We start from the raw sequence: 19369 nt of genomic DNA, 5'->3' as shown, positions 1-19369 counted from the left end.
AAGGTTCAAAAACCTTGTGAGAAAATATGAGAAACTTCTAGGGCAACAAACAATCAAAAGAATTCGATGAAAGGAAGTTTTCTAAGAGGAAAGAGGATAACAAAGGTAAGGATGTGATATACTTTCAATGCCGAAAACATGGACACACCAAGCTACTCAAGATATCGAAGAAGAAATTCGAGGGGGAAAAAAAGACACCTTAGTGGTAGTGTTAAGGTGTGGTTCTTATTCCCCATTGACAAAGAGACAAGGGCCCTGCTAGTCCACCCTAGCGGGGGTTTAGGGAGCAATGCCCCCGATTGCCATAGGGTTTTTATAGTTTCAGTTAATATTTTATTGGTAGTTTGTGCTTAGGCCTATTAATTGCTACTACTACTTATATAATTTCTTTATCCTATAATTGAGAGTTGTAACAAAGATGTGGTAGTACTAATTATGATGGAATCATTTGCTAGATTTAAGCCTAGTTTAAAAATGAACTAGGATAAACCTTGTGTCTTGATTTCTCTCTCGCTTTTACTCTATTTTGTCATTTTTTGCACCTAATGGTAAAAATATGGAGTGATACTTAATGTGAATCCAACGATGATGAGATTATGGAGCAAGCACATCTCTACCTGATGGCTGACATGCAATTTAAGGAAGATGAGATAAATTGTTCAAATTATGATGATATAGAAGAATTTATTAATGAATTGTGTAATGCATAATAAAGGTTTCAAGAAAATTTGGGATTTGAAAAAGGAAGTTTCCAAATTGAAATAGCAAGGTGTTTTGAAAGGAGAAATGGTCGTTGAGCACAAAAGGAAATGTCTTTTGTAAAAGAAAAGAAAAGGATTTTTGCAAAAGGAAAATAATTCTATAAGGAAGAGATTTCTAAGATTTGCATAAAGTCATCTCTTGATGCCAAAACTCTAGCATGTGTTCTTTCCATATTTATCACAACAAATCCAGTCTTAGTTTTGAAAAAAAAGTGAAATAAAAAATGATACTCCTTTCGACTTGGATTTTTATCAATCGAAATATGTAGGCCTTCAGATAATAATGTGTAATCATATGATAACCGTCCTAGCTGATTGATTTCGTGAATAAAATCAGAAGGTCAACTTGGGCCTACAATTTCAAACATATCATAGGTGATTGACTTGGGGAACAAGGAAGTCCAATGGTGAATAAAGATATCATCACATAGCCGATTGATTTGATCTCTTACTGAAAGGCTCTATTCCTTCGCTTGAAGATAGGACGCTTGGCTGAGACAGAAGCATGAAGGGGCAAAATTGCAATTGACTTAATATACTATAATAAAATTATGCAATTTGTTTTTTAGGCGGATGACGAGGATTTTTTTTTTTTTTTTTAAGAGGAGGAGGGGGCGGGGGGGGCGGGGGAGGTTGGTTGGACTGAACTCGGTTATAAAGTAATGCTAATTCGATTGCTTCGACTTTTTGTGGCAATTAGTACATGAAGATCTGGTTTCTGCCAAGAAAAAGGAAGGAACTCATCGGTGGTGACGCCTTGCTTCAGACTATTGTAGAGAGAAGGCGTTCCATGAGTCTTAATACATGGGACAAACCCTAACTAAGAACGTGGAAAAGAGACAAATGTAATCATTACATTTGTATCGACAACCAACCTAGGCAATTCAATTGAGCGTGAAATAATTTGCGATCGAAACATTTCATGGTTTTAATTGCTGACAAACCTTATATGTAGTCAGCGGATATACTTAAGAGATTGCACAGCAAGAGCTAATAAAATCTGTTAGAATATTTAAATAATAAATACATCTTTATATAACAATTTAAGTTTTTAGAATAGTTGGCGATAGTCTTATAAAATTTTACATGATATTAGAGTTGTAGATTTTGAATTCAAATTTTTATAGGCCTCATTTGCCTCCTTAATTAAATATGTGAACATTTAATATTAGGCAAAAAGATTAGACTTAACACGAGAGAGAATGTCACAACTGATTTAATAGAGAGGTCGATCAGGGTGAACTACGCTGTGGAAGCTTTGGTAGCTGTCACCGCATTCATCACATTTGGCCAAAACAATATGGAGGGAGGAGCTACCCTGTTGTGAAGGTGGTAGTTGAAAGCTTCATCGTCATTGGCAGTTGTCACCACGTACGTTGCATTTGGCCAAAACGATACGGTGGGGAGGGGCTGCCGTTTTGTGAAGGTGGTAGTTGAAAGCTTCATCGCCGACGGCAGACCCTTTGCCAGAGCAACCACTGATTTAAGACAGATCAACGTGAATGCTGACTCCCTCCAACCATTCCCCGGCAACTTAAGGAATGAGTTCACCAGGATCCTATACTTCAGGAGCGGCCTACTCTAGTAATGGACAAGGAATTACAGCGCCCTAGTGGGCCTATACGGGACTGCCAACTTCATTAGGGTAACGGGCGGATGGGCATAGAAGGTGTTAAAATATGTCTCGAGTTTGAGCCTAATGTGAAATTACAAATATTCCAAATTGGATATGTTGTGGACGTTCGAAATCAAGCAAAGAAGATATGAAGATCAACTTCTCAAAATTCGAATCTACATTGGAGAGTTTGACCATTGAAATAAGAAAGTCAAACTTTCACTTGGATTTGTATTTTGTTTAAAATATACAGAGATATGTTTTGGATAAAATCGAGTAAGATAGGAAACCGAATCCTATGAGAAGTTGGCAAAAGAATAAATGTCTCACTTATATATAGACTTGTGGCCATGGATGGAAGAGGGTTGATCGTGAAGATTTGGTCTCGAAGCACCAACTTGTCGTCGAGTGCTTGGGAGGGATTCTCTTTGTCGTTTTTATCTGTGAATTACATCCAAGAAGATTTAGTGTTTCAAGCCAATTAAATCTTGTAGTAAGATTTGTGTGTAATTCCTTCATAAGATTGAAATACTATTTCTTGAGGAATTTCGAGGCTAAACACTGCGTGCGTTATTGGGTGTAATTGGGGCTTGGGAAACATCGAGAGAGTGTTTGAGTGACCCGAGTGTGTAATCTCCTTGTATTGATTGATCTATAGTGAAATTCGCTACTGCTCTCCCCGTGGATGTAGGTCTTTACGATCGACCCACGTAAATTCGGTGTCCAATTTCTTTTCTTATTCTGTCTATATTATTGTTCAATCGCTCACCTTTTCACAACAATTGGTATCAGAGCTAGGTTTGGTTAAGTTGAAGCGAATCAATGGCGACATAAGAAGTAAAAGTGAGAATCGACAGATTTGATGGGAAGTATTTTAGTTTTTGGAAGATGCAGATTGGAGATTATCTTTACCAGATGAAACTGCATTTGCCGTTATGTGAGGAGAAACTAGAGTAAATGAAGCAAGCTGATTGGGATTTGCTGGATAAACAAGCTATGGGTGTTATTCGACTGACGTTGGCTCGTAACATCACGTTTAACATTTTGAATGAGAAGACCATTGCTGATTTGATGCAAACCCTGTCAGATATGTACGAGAAGCCCTATGCAATCAACAAAGTCTATTTGATGCGATGTCTGTTTAATTTGAAGATGAGCGAAGGTGCATCAGTTGCAAATCATATAAATGAATTCATTGTTAGTCAATTGAGTTCAGTTGAGATTGACTTTGAAGATGAGGTACGTGCTTTGATTCTGTTATCATCATTGCCTAATAGTTGAAATACTACTGTTACTACTGTTAGTAATTTCTCTGGGTCAACAAGTTTGACGTTTGATGGGGTTCGAGATTTGATTCTGAGTGAGGACATGCGTAGAAGAGAATCTGGCGAACCTGTATCTACTGCTTTAGTAGGTGAAAATAGAAGAAGATTTAGAACACGTGTGGGTAATAGTAGTACTAATATAAACAGGTGTAATCAGTCTAGGACTAGTAATGTTGTTTGTTGGAGCTGTGGTAAGAGGGGGCATTTTAGAAGGAATTACCTTAAGTTGAAGAATGAGAAGGGTAAGGGAATTATAGTTGATTCTATAGATAATGTTGCAGCTGTAGTAGATAATGTCGATTATGTCTTGTCTATCACTAATGATTCATCGTTTGATGGATGGATTATGGATTTTGGTTGTTCTTTTCATGTCACACCAAATAGAAACTGTTTTATCACTTATCAGTGCACGGATAGTGGTAAAGTCCAGTTAGGGAATAACATTGAGTGCAATGTTGTGGGTGTTGGTGATGTTAAAATTAGAATGCATGATGATATTGTAAGGACATTGACTAGAGTAAGACATGTTCCAGAATTGAAAAAGAACTTAATTTCCTTGGGTGCCATAAATTCAGCTGGTTGCAGGTATTCTTCAAAAAGTGGAGTTTTGAAGGTTGTTCGAGGTGCCTTGGTAATAATGAAAAGAATCAAGCATGGAGGCCTCGTATAAACTTCAAGGTGAGACAAAGACAAATTTCGCTGCGAAGATGTTGGATGCATCTGTTCGAGAGTCTATTGACTGCCCGAGGAAGACTTGGGTGTTTGTGCCAATGCACAAGTTTGATGCTGGTGTCAGGATCATACGGTTGAGAGCTTTGATCAAGACAGAGACTAGTAAGTCGATTAAGCATGTGCGGACTGACAATAGCATGGAGTTCTGCTCGAAGCTGGCAAATAAATTCTACATGAAAGAGGGCATAATGAAACATGACACTAGTGTCAATAAATCACAACAATTTGCAGAATTGATAAGCAAAACATTACTAGAAATGGCCCGCAAAATGATCTCTGGTGCTGGTATTGCTAGGAGAATCCTAGCTGATGTGCTTAGTACAATAAGCTGCCTGGTGAATAGATCCCCATCAACTACTATTGAATGGCAGACTCCTGAAAAAGTGTGGTCAGGTAACGTTGCTGGTTATTCTATTATTAGAATGTTTGATTGCACGTATTATTTTCGAGTGAGTGATGGTACGCTCAATTGGAGGGCAATGTGCATATTCCATGGCTATGCACAAGGTGAGCGGGGTGATTGATTGTGGTGACCAGATATAAATTCACCTGTTAACAGCAGAGAAGTTACCCTTGATGAGTCTCCAGTACTTCTAGCTAGGAGTGTTTGTGGCAGTGTTAATATGGATCTGGACGGTGTTCAACTTGAGGTGGAATTGCGACCAAAAACTTCTAAGATATTGAGTACTAGCAAAGTAATCGACACGGATGATGCTCGTAGCGAGATGGAGCCTATAGAGCCAATGGTTGCCATAACTGCTAAAATTAACAAGGTACGTATTCGATCTCATGATAGATATGAATGCAACAATGGTTTTGCTTTATCTACAGTTAAGGAGGTTATGTCAGAAAATGCTTGCGGAACAGTTAAAAGTGCATGTAGAGTTGGTACTCTGATGAGGTCCTCAGTTATGGTGAAGTTCAAGCGAGGCTTGGATTTGGATAATATCTGTGACGGTTAAGCCCATCGGGGGCTATGGAAGAGTAGCAACAGAGTTTGAATTTTTACGAATCGATTGCAACTTGGCTCAAACGTCAAGCCAAGGTGGAGATTGTTAAAATATGTCTCGAGTTTGAGCCTAATGCGAAATTACGAATATTCCAAATTGGATATGTTGCGGACGTTCGAAATCGAGCAAAGAAGATCCGAAGATCAACTTCTCAAAATTCGAATCTACATTAGAGAGTTTGACCACTGAAATAGGAAAGTCCAACTTTCACTTGGATTTGGATTTGTTTAAAATATACAAAGATATGTTTTGGATAAAATTGAGCAAGATTGGAAACATAATCCTATGAGAAGTTGGCAAAATAATAAAGGTCTCACTTATATATATATATATGTAGACTTGTGGCCGTGGATGAAGAGGGTTGATCGTGAAGAATTGGTCTTGAAGCATTACCTCGTTGTCGAGTGCTTGGGAGGGATTCTCTTTGTCGTTCTTGTCCGTGAATTACATCCAAGAAGATTTAGTGTTCAAGCCAATTAAATCTTATAGTAAGATTTGTGTGTAATTCCTTCGTGAGATTGAGAGATTATTTCTTGAGGAATTTTGGGGCTAAACACTGCGTGCATTATTGGGTGTAATTGGGGCTTGGGAAATACCAAGTGAGTGTTTGAGTGACTCGAGTGTGTAATCTTCTTGTATTGCTTGATCTATAGTGAAATTCGCTGCTGCTCTCCCCGTGGACGTAAGTCTTTACAACCAAACCACGTATATTCGGTGTCCAATTTATTTTCTTATTCTGTCTATATTATTGTTCGATTGCTCGCCTTTTCACAACATAAGGGTTGGCCTCGAAGAGGTTTGGGGTTGAGATGGGATGAGTAGTACATGGTCACGGTGAACTTCTTAGAGTATTGCGAAGAGCTCTGACCACGGTTTGTGCCGCACCTCAATGTCATGATAATCGACTCATATAGGGATGTGTACTTCATTGACACCTAAATTTCATTTTTTAAAATTAATTAGGTTTTTTTGCCTTTTCGGATAATAAATAAAAATAAAAATAATAAAATAATAAAAATAATAAATAAATAAACAAAAACAACAAAAATAAATAAATAAAAACATCAAAAAAAGCAAAAGCAACCAGCCCCATTTTCTTTCCTTTTTTCCTCCATGCGAGCCTAGGGCCCGTCCCTCTTTTTCCCAAATCCGGTCCGGCCCCCTTCTCTTCTTCTTCTTCTTCCTTCTTCCATCTTCCCCTACGCCTCTGCAGCTCACGCGCACAGAGGACACCGACGTGTGAAGGACGACCTACGGCCGAGGAGAATAGGCCGACGTCGGCCGGAGAGGATAAGATCTCAGGCGCCATTAATGTTGAGCAGGCTTCGCTGGATAAGCTCGGATGGAACGCTAGTTCAGCCAAGGAGGATCGTTTGGTGCGCGAAGACTGGCGGTCGAAGCTTCGTCGGCCGGCCGCCCCCTCGCCTATAAATAGCAAGCCACAACCTCCGTCGAAGGACACGGCGAACTCAGAGATTTCCCTTGAGAGACTTCAGGGGAGATCAAAGAGCGAGTGCGCGAGAGAAATCGGGTCGCGAGCTCAACCAACCTCCCTCCGAGAGACTTCGGGGGAGGCCAGCGGCAAGCGAGCCCGAGAGGGAGAGATCTGGTCGAGTAGGGAGGGTCTAGTTCGAGGGAGTCCCGGATCCACGAGAGGAGCCGGAGAAAGGAGGACCAGATCTGAGAAGCCGAGGACCTGTTGTCGCGACCGTCGCTGCCCCGTCGCGTCTGTCGCTCTAGGCAGCCGCCTCCACCACCAACGACGTCGTCTCGCTGACCAGCAACGCCATCGCGACATATCCTCTCCATAGACAGGTATCAACCCCGCTTGGCTGCCTCCGTTTCCGCTCGAAACCCTCCTCGTCGCCCCAAGCCACCGTGGGATCCGAGTCCTTGGTCGCGCTCCGTCCGCCGCTCCCTCTCGCATCTCCACCTGTCACTTCCGCCATGCCGCCACATCGCATCCTCCCACCGCTACTGTCCTCTCGTATCGCCGCCACCATCGACGCCAATCCGCCGGCCCCTCCATCGGCGGTGCGTCCAAGCAGAAAAAGGGAGGAGACATCGCGACGAGTCACGACCTAGGTCGGACCCGGGTCGGTGACCGAGTAGGGTTTCCACTTAGGGTTGATTTCATTCACGTGGGCCGGATGGTTGTTGGGCTGAAGCTCTTTTAACGAAAATGGGCCAAATTGTTTGGGCTTTTGTGTGTGTGTGTGTGTTTTTTTAAAACCAAAAAAGGGCTCGTCCGGGCTATGAGCAGATGACCCGGGTCGGTCCCAACCCAAGAACCCGACCCGGGTCGTTTTTTAAAATTAATATTTTAATATTTTAATATAAAATAATATTTTAATAAAAAAATAAAAAAAAATTTATTTTCCAAAAAATCAAAAAAATGAAAAGTGTCCATATTTTCCCAAAAAGCCAAAAAGCCAAAAAAAGTCAGAAAAATCCAAAAAAATGATTTATATTTTCAGAAAAAGATAAAAAAATGCTTTTTATGTATAAAAAAAAAAGACCAAAAAAATGTTTTTCCTCCACAAATGAATGGAAAATCCCTCAAAAATCCAAAAAGCCTTAGGTTTAAAACAAGATTAGGTACCGAAAGGGCATTAGTGATTAACTAGTGTAATCAAGTCATCGATCCTAATTTCTATGGTTACGCGAGAGCGAGTATTTCTCCCGATATTTCGCTTGGGTTTCTAATTGAACCACCCCAAATTGATTAGTGGCGACTCCGTTTTAAAATTAATTTATAGGTTAAAAACTTAGACTATTAAAGTTGTGAATTGGTGGACTTGCGAGAGTCCGGGCCTAATAAATTCAGCCGAGCCATTAGCCTCCGCAAGGCACCCGCCCTTGATGTGGGCGCTGAAAAAAAAAGGTCACGAAAACTTCGTAGAGCCACTTGGGAAGTCTGTGAATGAATTTTGGGAGGACTATAAGTTACAATATGCAAACTCCGGACCGACACCAGCACAAACCTTCGGGTACTAAATCATGTTAATACATAAGAATATATAGTTATGGTTGGTTTCTTGTGTACAAATAAATTTTTTGTTCAATAAATCGTGTTGAGCAAGTGCAAATGAGGAAGTTGTTTACATTTGAAGTTTGTAATGTCTAATGATGGGCTCTTTCAGAGCAGCACTAGCATGGCTAGTCAAAGTTACTATGCTTTCTCCTTTTTATTGTGGTTGTTGACTTCAAGCATGACCTCCTTTTCCACAAAAGTTTTTATTGAAGTATCCTCCAATGATCAGTTGTCACATCCAAGTTCCTTTGGGTAAATTTATTATCTGGTTGGTGGAATTAAGGCTTATTCCCTATCTAACACTGAGCATTCAACACCATCTTGATGTCTTGAGTAGAATCATTAATATGGGAATGCATTTTCGACATTTAGAATGGCGTGAAAAATCTTAGTATGTACCGATAACAAAATATCCTCATTTAATATCATAACTATTAAACTTCAGTATTGTGATGATTTCAATCAAAGGGATAAATACATCATAAGTATTATCATTTTCACACAATGCTTGCTTGTGTGTCATAACTTTTTCTTTCGATCACTTAAATGCCACATTGGTTGAAATTGTTCATTTGAGTGCATGTTCTGGCAATTCATCCTATTTGCCTTTTCAAATCAAATATTAAGTCCAATGTGACTTTTTAAAAAGTTTTGAAGTCCAAATTGGAAATTTGTTAATATGACGTGGCAAAAGTAACCAAAAAGTTAGAAAAGAAAACCCAAGAAGAAATCATAAGAAGAATTTTAGTCATTTTGATGAATATCCAAACAATAGGTTTAGGACTAAATTGACAAATTTTAATAAGATTTAGGATTAAATTTGCAATTTAGGATTAAGTTAGCACAATAGAAAGATTTATGATTAAATTAGCCACCATACAACAAGTTTAGGATTTTTGGACAATTACCTCTAGAGAGTTGTTCGTAAAATTATAAACGCAAGTGCACGTGTCGAACAAGTAATATAATGATGAGAAAAAATATCATCTCACGGAGGTCGATGATTAATAAACTAATTAAATACTAAAATAGACTAATTCTAAAATTTATCTAACATATCAAAATATAATTAAGAATAAATTAAAAACAAAATTTGTAAACTAAATGCAATAAATCGATCGATAAATATGTTAGAGCATCCGATTTCACCATAATCACTAGATATGAATTTCATATTGTTGTGAATACAAGAACGATATCAAATATGTGATAGCGTAATTTCCTAATCTATTTACTATCCTATCTCTAGGTATAGCAAACCTACTCAGCTTATTAATCCACTATATCTCTATGTGAATTAAGATAAGCATAAGTGTATTAAAAACTATGAATATTCCCGACTTATAATGAGTCTTTTGGATCACTTTATCACTGAAAGCTACACAAATAATGCGGTATATCTCTATCCACGTTTAATTCACAGTCATACATTATAATGAGCAATTGCATATTATCACTTCTCAGTCTCAAACGTGCACATCAGATCATTCAAGTGGTGGCCAGTCACTCAAAAGCATTAAGCACAATAATATATAACTCACATGAATGAAATCAATTGTAAAACATAAAAATAATGAAATTCACATCATCATGGTTAGGCTACATCGTAGCTCTAACAAAAGAAAATTAGAACATAGTAGAATAAAAAATAAAAATAAAATTAAACTTAGCATCTTGAATCAAAGAACAAGAATTCTGTCTCCACTTTTGTATTACGAACCTTTATTATGGTACTGCTAAGTCATAAAGCAGCAACTATTGGTAATAGCTGATCACACAGTAATATATATATATATATATATATATATATATATTATATAAATTGAGACTTGGGACTGTTCGTTCTAATTATCTTCTGGAGGTGGGATGTACAGATCGGCCAATTTCCAGTCTCCAGTGACCTCATCCTGGACCATGTTCTTGTTCTTCGCCACCAACCAATTAGCCGGAATTTTGCTTCCATCCTTCGGAGCATCCATTCCCTTGTTCAGCAGCGCAATCCCGCGACGCTCCCTATTGAATTCGTTACTATCGATGCCTTGTGTGCCCGCGATTAGATGCAGGCACGTCTCCAACATATGCCCGATTGCCACGGCGCCAGTCGGACCCTTGTAGAGAGGCTTCAGGTCCGGGGACTTGCGCGAGTCGACCAGCAGCTGTTCTCCGACGTGGTAACATCTGATTGGAGGGATGAAGGGAACGATATCAAGGGCGTTGGTCACTCGAAGGGCGCGGAGCTTCTCGGACAAGGAGAACTTCGCCTGGAAGTTCTCTTCCCCGACCTTGGGGCTGGCGAAGGGGAACGCGTCACCAGACAGGCATTCTCGGGGTGGTCGATGGGCGCGTTGTAGCCATTGGTCACGATGTCCAGCGCATTGATCGTTGCCAAAGCCGCGCCCAGGCTGTGGCCGGCCACTGTTATGCTGATGGTTTCGCCTTTACCGGCATAGAGATCGACTTGCTTCCGGACCTCCCTTAGAACCTGACCAAAGTTGTCCATCAATGCCAGTTTTAATTTGACAAAGTATTCCAAACATCACTTGCGGTATCTTATCATATTTTTAGATTTATATATATAAGGTGAAAGGCAATTTGGAGCTTATTCGGGAGGTAAATTACCAAGAGCGATCTATAAATGGAGTGAAAGTTTCTTACCTGCTCTCTGGCACTAAGCGATGTGTACTTATTTCCTCCTATATCCCTCTTCGTATACAAATCTAAAAAGCCAGGTGAATCTTAGTATTGGGGTCGTCCTCGAAAATGTTGGTCGCCGGGGCCAAATCATCTCGAATATCTTCTACGGACTCCAGGAGATTCGCCGTTCCTCTCCAAGTGACCAAAATGTCCCTTCTCCCTAATGCCTGGGTCCCCTCGTCAGTGCTCACCGCGACATACCCGGCCCAAGACCTGTCCGGCTGCACCAGAAAGGTTAAGTGCGACGGCACGTAGAAGTACCGGGTCACCTCGTACCTGAACTTCTTGTTGTCCGTCTTGAGACCCACTTAGAGAAGAGCTTGTCCATCGGGTACAGGGCCATGCCGTAGCCGTCTTCAGACTCCTCCTGGCCGTTGAACGCGTCGTAGATGGCTTGGACTCGTTCTCCGTAGTGTATGAGGTACATCCGGAGATCCTCGTCGAGAGGATCCAACATGTCCTTCCGGTTGGTCTCGCCGCTGAGCTCGGTCCATGACCTTGAGCTACCGTCTCCCATGGTATGTATCTCTCTCTCTCTCTCTCTCTCTCTCTCCCCCTCTCCCTCTCCCTCTCCCTGAACTCTCACTGATAATTTGTTTTTCTCTAGATGGAAAGGCTTGTGGAGATGCAATCTTGCTTCCATGCAATTTATAGACCCTACCTCTTCACTGTGCCATGCGCGATCACATTACGTGCGAGGTTTTTTGTTTTTTCTTTAAATTGCTACGATAAGTTACGTGATGGAGTTGCTTTGTGCATTATCTGGCACGTGAAAAACTCCTCTGATTATATATTAGAGAGAACTCAATTTTGAGGTGAGTCCTCCACCTTTTTTTGCGTGCCCACCTATATTAAATAACACTACGAACCGAATGCATCAGAGGGACCGTGCATATCTTCAGTTTAGTAGATAAGAATGTGAATTTCCAGTCTCAGTAGCTCGAAACTATATATTAAAGATTACATGCCTGTCTTTCGTAAGGAATGATACCTGTGCTATAAAAATGTGCCAATATTTTGTTTCCACATGATGGGTAATGCAGCTTCTGGTGAAGGGAATGAACCGTCCACTTTGTATTGGGTCTCACTCTTTAGATAACTAATTAAATTCAATCTTGTCGTATTAGGCTGGAAATCATTGACATGAATTCCGATTATTTTATATGGTATGATTGACGTTGAGATAAATTAATTTTAGGAAATTTTTAATTTTTTTTCTGAATTTTTTATTCTATTTTTTTTATTGATTGTGACCAACAAGAGTCATGGCCCCCATGTCACGCCCTGACTCTCGGGCACGCGTCCATCCCTTACTTTGGTCGATTAAAAATTGCGATATCTCAAGACTATGTATCTTCGACCCTTTCATTTTAATGCGCATACGAAAGCAATTAAAAATCCCCAGATAATAAAACATTGGGATAGAATAGTAGGACTAAATTTCAAACTCTTAAAAGCCTTCACTGTTATATACACGGCGAACTATTAAATTAATTCACATTAAGCCAGTTTTAAAACAAAGTCTACAAGCAGGAGTGGAGTTCTACAAGCTACGGGTCTCGTCCTCCTCTTCGTCATTCTCCATACTTCGACTGGAGCCTTTAGCAAATTGCACCGAACTATCAAGATCTTCAAAATCCAAGTCTACTGCATCTAGGGACCTGAAATGGTTATTTAATAACCAATGAGACAACGTCCCAGCAAGTTCTACCCCCTAAAATTCGATTAGTAAACTAATACACCTTAAGGCTGCCTATGCACAACACGAGTGAGAGGACTTACCTTGGTCTCAGATTCCACCTGCATATTAGCATAGTTCAAATAGGCACCCAATCATATCACATCATAGATCGAAGCATCGATCAAATCGACCTAGTTGATTATGTCTCAATCAAACCATTCACCAATCATTTCCATTCAATTAATTAATTCACAACATTAGATCAAAGCAATGATCAATCGACCTATTCGATTACATATCAATCAGACCATACTTTCCCCACAATGTATATCTAGTTGTCGAGCACACATGCATTCTCTTAGGCACTAGCTCACCAAAATAATGCATCAAATCACCGAGCCCATGTGTCTCTTCTAAGATGTCACACTTAAATTCTTGGGCCCACATGCATTCTCTTAGGCACTAGTTCGCCAAAGTGATGCATCAATTCACCAAGCCCACGTGCCCTTTTACGATGCCCGAGCCCACGTGCCTTCTCTTAGGCGCCAAGTCTGCCAAAGTGATGCATCAAATCACCGAGCCCACGTGCCCTTTTTATGATGCCTAGGCCCATGTGCCTTCTCTTAGGTGCTAACTCACCAAAGTGATGCATCAGATCACCGAGCCCAAGTGCCCTTTTTACGATGCCTTACTCTATCACCAAGCCACGTGCATTTTCCAGGAGGACATAACGAGTCTCTGAGCCACGTGCATTCTCTAAGGCGATCTTTTCGCCAAGATGACATATTCAATCACCAAACTCACGTGCATTCTCGAGGTGATATTCCAATTCACCGAGTCCACGTGTCTTCTCTCAGTGATTTCCAACTTACTTTTGATACCGACAACCAATACCCGACAGTTTCTCAATCAAAGAATTAAAATCACATCACCCAAAAATTCACAATTAATTTAATTTGGCACGTTCAAAGCTCAAATAACTAAACGGACCGCACCATGACAATCAGCATGAAATTCCAGTCACTGACCATCCCGGTTGAATTTCTGGAAAAATAAATAAATAAATATTTAATTTCGAAAATAAATAAATAAATATTAAAAAATCCAATTTAGGCCCGTGATGTCTAATTGGAACCCGGAATGGGTCAGGAAAACCCCGAGATGCATTCAATAAATATTAGAAGCTCTCTACTTGCTAATGACTAAGTCTAACCACCTAACATGCATCATTAAGTCACTAATTTAATTGTCCTAAACTAATCTAACCACCTAATTGCACTTAATTAAATCTAATCAACCCTTAGGCATAATTAGCAAATTAAGAAAGCATTAGTGAGTAAAACTCACTTGACAAAGCGAAGATTGGAACACCACGATAATGATGCGACGGTGGCGGAATTCCAAAATTTCGGCGGCGACGATAGATATTCGGCCCGGGCCAAGAAACTTTGCAAGCCCGCAGAAATTCTGGGCCTGGGGCCTACTGAAAGTCTTGGGCTGAGCTTGGTTTGGGCTTCAAGAATTTCGCTGGGCTTTGCTGAACTCAACTGGGCTTGGGCTGGAAATAGCTGGGCTGATCGAAGATGGGCTGAGGACGGGCCCAACTGCTGGGCCAAAATCCACGTGGGCTGCCGGAGGAAGACTCGCTGGATTGCTGGCCGTGCGAAGATGGACGACCGACAGCAGCCTCGGCGGATCGTTGGACGAAGACGGTGGACTGCTCAGTGGAATCGTGGGCGATGGAGTCAACTTCGGCCGAATGGTTTCGCTGGAGTCTTGACCGAAAGAAGCAGGATGATGCGTGGGGCTGCAGCAGATGAAGACACGAGGACGCCGATTTGATTCTGTGGTCAAAGATGCAACTTCGGTGGGGATGCTAGCGACACGAAGAGAAACAGGGCAATCGGTGGACTTTGGCTGCAGAGAAACGTGGAGTGGCAGGCAGCAGCACGTGAAGGGAGAACTCGGTGGAAGTGCCGCGCGTGAGATGAGCTGCAGGGGCGCACGATGGAGTTCGGTGGAGTGGCAAGCTGACGATGGTGATGGCGGTGGAGCAGGGATCCGAAAAGAGAAATGAAAGCAACGCCAAAACAGAAGCAGCTGCTGGCGCCAGGGATTGAACGGTGGTCAACTTCGGTGATCTTCCATGCTAGCTTGTTGACCGGAGGGGGCACGATCTGGTGGAAGCTTGGACGCGGCAGTGGCTGGGTTGTTTTCGGTGAAGGAAGAAGCAAAATTGAGGGAGCCGAGGGAGAGAACGTGGGGTTGAGGGTCGAAGGAAAGAAATGAAAAGCATAAGCCAGCGTGATCCAGAGAGAGAAGGAACGCACGGTGAAGACCAAGGCAGCTGCCTTGGCGTGCTGAAGAAGTTGCGGCTGAGGGGAAGCTAAAGTCCACACTTATCCCAACCATTTAAGTGTTTGTCCCCTCTAAAGCCCACATAATTATCTTAATGTCTCCCATTTACTTTTCATCAAGAAATTTCCCACAAATTGTCCAAATAGAAGCCAAAATTCCAGCTCCTATTTTGGCATCCGAATTTCATTACTTTGGGCTTCAATTCCTCACTAAAATTCCCAATTTAATGTCCAACTTTGTCGAAGAAATTGCCCATACCATTTTCAGCAAGTCCTCAACACCCAACAGTTCGATAAAGAGGCTAAAATTCCAATCAACTTGGCCGATCCAATTTTCCGCTAATTTCCGCGACGTCCGAATCCATTTCCTGTAAAAACCTCGGAATCTCTGAAAATTTCTCGAAAAGACAAGATAACGTCCTATAAATGAACCGTGACATGCGCCAACGTCCGATTCCCAAAACCGAATTTAATTTCGTGGTTAAAATTGGCCGAACGTGATTTTAGTCCGATCTGACCTATTGAGTAGCTTTTAGGTATTTTACCGCGGTTATATCCCTTAACGGCTTCACCCAATAGATTGGTTAACTCGTGAGTGATCAGCTCGGAGAAAAAGGACCATCGGTGCGTCAACGAGATGTCCATTTCATATATTCGGAACGGGGTCGAAATTCAGGATGTAACACCCCACCTAGGTCATAGCCAACCACGGTTGAGGGTGGCCCTCGCATAAGAAATATTGCACACCTAAGTCAATAAACTGCTTCTTTGTCAATAGGAGAAATTTAGTAATTAAGAAGTCTTCAATAACTCTACATTGTTCAGATTAAATATCTAGATGCGTAAATTTGTACTTTCCTATTTTTAGCAGTTAAATGTATTATTCCTATATACATATTGATGAGTTTAACAAAAATGCCATTATTAGGGGATTTGTCGCGGTTTTTTTCATGCAAGCGTTGCTCAATGAATGAATTACTTAGGATAGGTGGCAGGACCCTAGGTTGTTCTTGACTATTTGGAATTCAGAGAGTTTTTTTGCTCGATTGGCTGGGGACAAGGCTTATTAAAAATGGTCCTACCTAATTGCTTATTCAGAATGGCCCTACCTATTTTCTAACCCTTTTAATTAGATTTCTTGTCATTAATTCTGAGAGATTAAGGCTTATCTAACTGATGGCCGGTGGCCTTGCATCCTGAAAATATGATTGTTTACTCCCAAAGCCTGAGTTTTGGCCATCATGAACTAAAACTCAACTTGAATTTGGGAAGGTAGTGAATCGAACTTCTGTCATATGTCTCGCCCGGTTATATATTCAGTTTTTCGATCGCTGAAACTTGTCAAACGTGCAAAGCGTGCGAGCTCCGGGGACCATCCACCCGTTATATTTCCTTGGACCACATCAGTTCGGGAATATTTGCCTGTTTTTTCTTGTTGGATCATTCCAGTCCTCTTGCATTAGAAAAATGAAGGGAACTGTCATGCAATGCAGTGAACAGTGGAATTATGGGGACAGCTGACCTCGACCAAGAGCATCTCCTGGTACAAATCCTTTCAGTTTCCTGTTCCGCACATGCCTGATTTCTTACTCCTCCTGTTTTAACTCCGAATATAACATATAATGTTATATAACTAAATACATCATTTTTATCTCGTGACACTCTTATTCTAAGACTAACATTTTCTATGATAAGTTCATAGATGTTCTTTAATTCAATCATTGCTCGTGATTATTGTAATGAGCATACGGTAGAAATAGGAGGGGAGATTGTCAAGATGGGGCTAAATCTGAATCCATTAACATAATTAGTTGGATCCATCTTCACTCAAAATCTTCAACTAATGAGCATAGGCCAACTAAAATTGTATTAACTACTTCACATTTGAGATTTCTCTTAATATAACTCACACATGTATCTGAAAAATCTCCCTCTCACGCGTAAACTCATGCCAATGTTCCGATGTGAGATTTTTCTAATATAAGTCACATGTGTGTTTTGACAATCTCCCTCTCACATGTGAGCTTAGTGTTCGGTATATGCTCCCTTAATTTAGGTATTATTCTACATCAACTTATCTTAAGTTGAGTCTCCATGTCATTGTAATGTACCCACAACTATGCACAACAATAATCATGAACTGCTAACTTGGGATTACGTCCCCATAGTCTCTATCTTGCAACACATACCAACGATCCAGGGTCTCCTCTCGCCAGATTAACTGTGATGGCAAATTCCACCAAAAACAAGCTTTGATCATGAGATTTCTTTTTAAAGTCAGAAGAAATTGGGGGTGGAGCATCAATTGACTATCATCTTTGATATCATTTATTAAGAGCGCGCAATAGAAACCGGATATCTTCACTAGAGCGATCGTCAAGAGGGAGCCTAAGTCCGAGCTCTTCAACATATCAAATTGGACCCACCTTCACTCATAAACTTAAGCCTATGAGTTATGGGTCAATTATGATGTATTAACTACTCCATACCATACCAATTCTCCAATGTTAGACTTCGCTACCATAACTCACATATATATCTCAACAATTATCATCACACCTCTCAAGTCAATTTTTTTTTTTCATATTGTAATGCGAGAGTCATTACTATCACTAAACCATAACATTGTAGTGTTTTTTTTTTTTTTTGTCGGTATACCATTGTAGTTTGATTAGGCAAGTTTGTTCTCCTTGCTAATCTCTCGAACTTTCTTGCTTTCTATAACACAATGCTTCTACATCATTTCTTACTTTCTTTGCCTTTTCCTACTCTCGAAATAAATACTTTTAGAGAATAGGAAACGTGCACATGTATGCGATGTAAGATCCTAGAATTAGACATTTTATGTATGTCATTCCTTGTCACTAGCAAAAACGGGAGGGCCTCATTTATGTTTCATCTAGTGCCTTACGCAGTCCAATGTCCCTCGGAGATGTCTATGAGAACTAATTTAAAATATCTTATGATAAGGACCACCGTCCTCGTGCACGAGAAAAATGAAGGGAATTTCTTTTGGCGTGAGAAAAATTAATGGAATTGCTGTGCAGTGAACGTTGGATTAATGAGGACCACAGTCCTCGACCAATTGTTTATTACATAACTACTATTAAATACAGCAAATTTAATCATTCATCAATGAATTAAATTAAGGTAGTTTCTGGTGATTGTGTGATAAACAATTAATTCCGATACAATAAATCCCGTTCAAGCCTTATCTCAATTAGAGTAATTTGTCATTCTGTGGTTGGAGTTTCATGAAGCATATCTACACGTAATAGTTTGCATGCAATCGAGACATCTGTGCAACATAAGTTTACGATCATATTACAAGAGAAAAGGATCTTAATTGCTACTTACACATCAAGAATGCAAAGAGATCCACACAAAGAATGAGATTGTTCAGGGTTGGAAACCCAAGATTTTAGATGGTGGAAACTCCAAATTGAGAACTATTTTTTATTAGAAAGATCTCCATGCACCACTTTAGGGTTGGAAACCCAAGATCACGGAGGTGGATCTAGTAGCAAAATTGGGGTGGAAAGTTCTTGATTGAAAAGCATTAGGTGCAATTCGTCTAGGGCTGACGAAAAGATAAGATAACAAATTGCAAAAGCAAAAACCGCAAAAGAAGCCATGGATATTCTAACTAATATTTACAAGAAATCGTCCACATCAATTAGGAATTTTTGTTGAAGAAATTGGTTAATATGAAGTTATTTGTTGCATAACATATTAATAGTTTCACATAGGTCTCAAGTTAGTTGGGATCCACAAGCATAAATATGGATATGAAGCTTCAAACTTTATTATTTTTATGTTCCTTTCCAAAAAAAAAATCTACAATACGGCATTGCAAGGAATTTCAAGCACCATGAAGGATGATTTGACTTTGGATGGATGAAGAGATGCGAAGAAAAGTCCTAGGTGGAGATAATTTTTCGACATCTACATATTCAAAGGCACTAGCAATAGAGAAGCGTAGAATAAAAGTAGAGGAAAATTTAGCGGGCGTAGCAAGTCACAATCAAAGGGAAAGAGACAAGTTGCAAAAGATGAGTATTGATTTTGTCACTAGACCTGATACCAGAGGTTTTAGTGTAAAGCCTAGAAAAAGAAGCAATATGATGAGAATCAAGGAACTAATGTAGTTAACAATGAAC

General features: G+C 40.3%; 1 protein-coding gene across 1 annotated transcript; it reads right to left on the bottom strand.

Annotated features, from left to right (window-relative positions):
- Positions 1 to 10321: 10321 nt before the first annotated feature.
- Positions 10322 to 10977, bottom strand: LOC120293930 (phospholipase A1-IIgamma-like). The gene is made up of 2 exons (XM_039313742.1): positions 10760 to 10977; positions 10322 to 10655 (listed from the first exon to the last, which is right to left on the bottom strand). Exons 1-2 carry the CDS (start codon positions 10975 to 10977, stop codon positions 10322 to 10324), a joined length of 552 nt encoding a protein of 183 aa, XP_039169676.1.
- Between the last annotated feature and the right edge of the window lie 8392 nt (positions 10978 to 19369).

The sequence above is a fragment of the Eucalyptus grandis genome, chromosome 5 (assembly GCF_016545825.1).
Source record: "Eucalyptus grandis isolate ANBG69807.140 chromosome 5, ASM1654582v1, whole genome shotgun sequence".
In the NCBI taxonomy this organism is placed as follows: domain Eukaryota; kingdom Viridiplantae; phylum Streptophyta; class Magnoliopsida; order Myrtales; family Myrtaceae; genus Eucalyptus; species Eucalyptus grandis.
Note: the sequence above shows the minus strand (reverse complement) of the source record. Positions and strands in the feature narration are given on the sequence as shown.

Bases quoted from the DNA above. Each gene is read 5' to 3' on its own strand.
- LOC120293930 (XM_039313742.1), bottom strand. From the start codon at position 10,977: ATGGACAACTTTGGTCAGGTTCTAAGGGAGGTCCGGAAGCAAGTCGAT. The intron at 10,656-10,759 runs GTCGGGGAAGAG...CCCTCCAATCAG, and splicing joins TCCCCTTCGCCAGCCCCAAG to ATGTTACCACGTCGGAGAAC.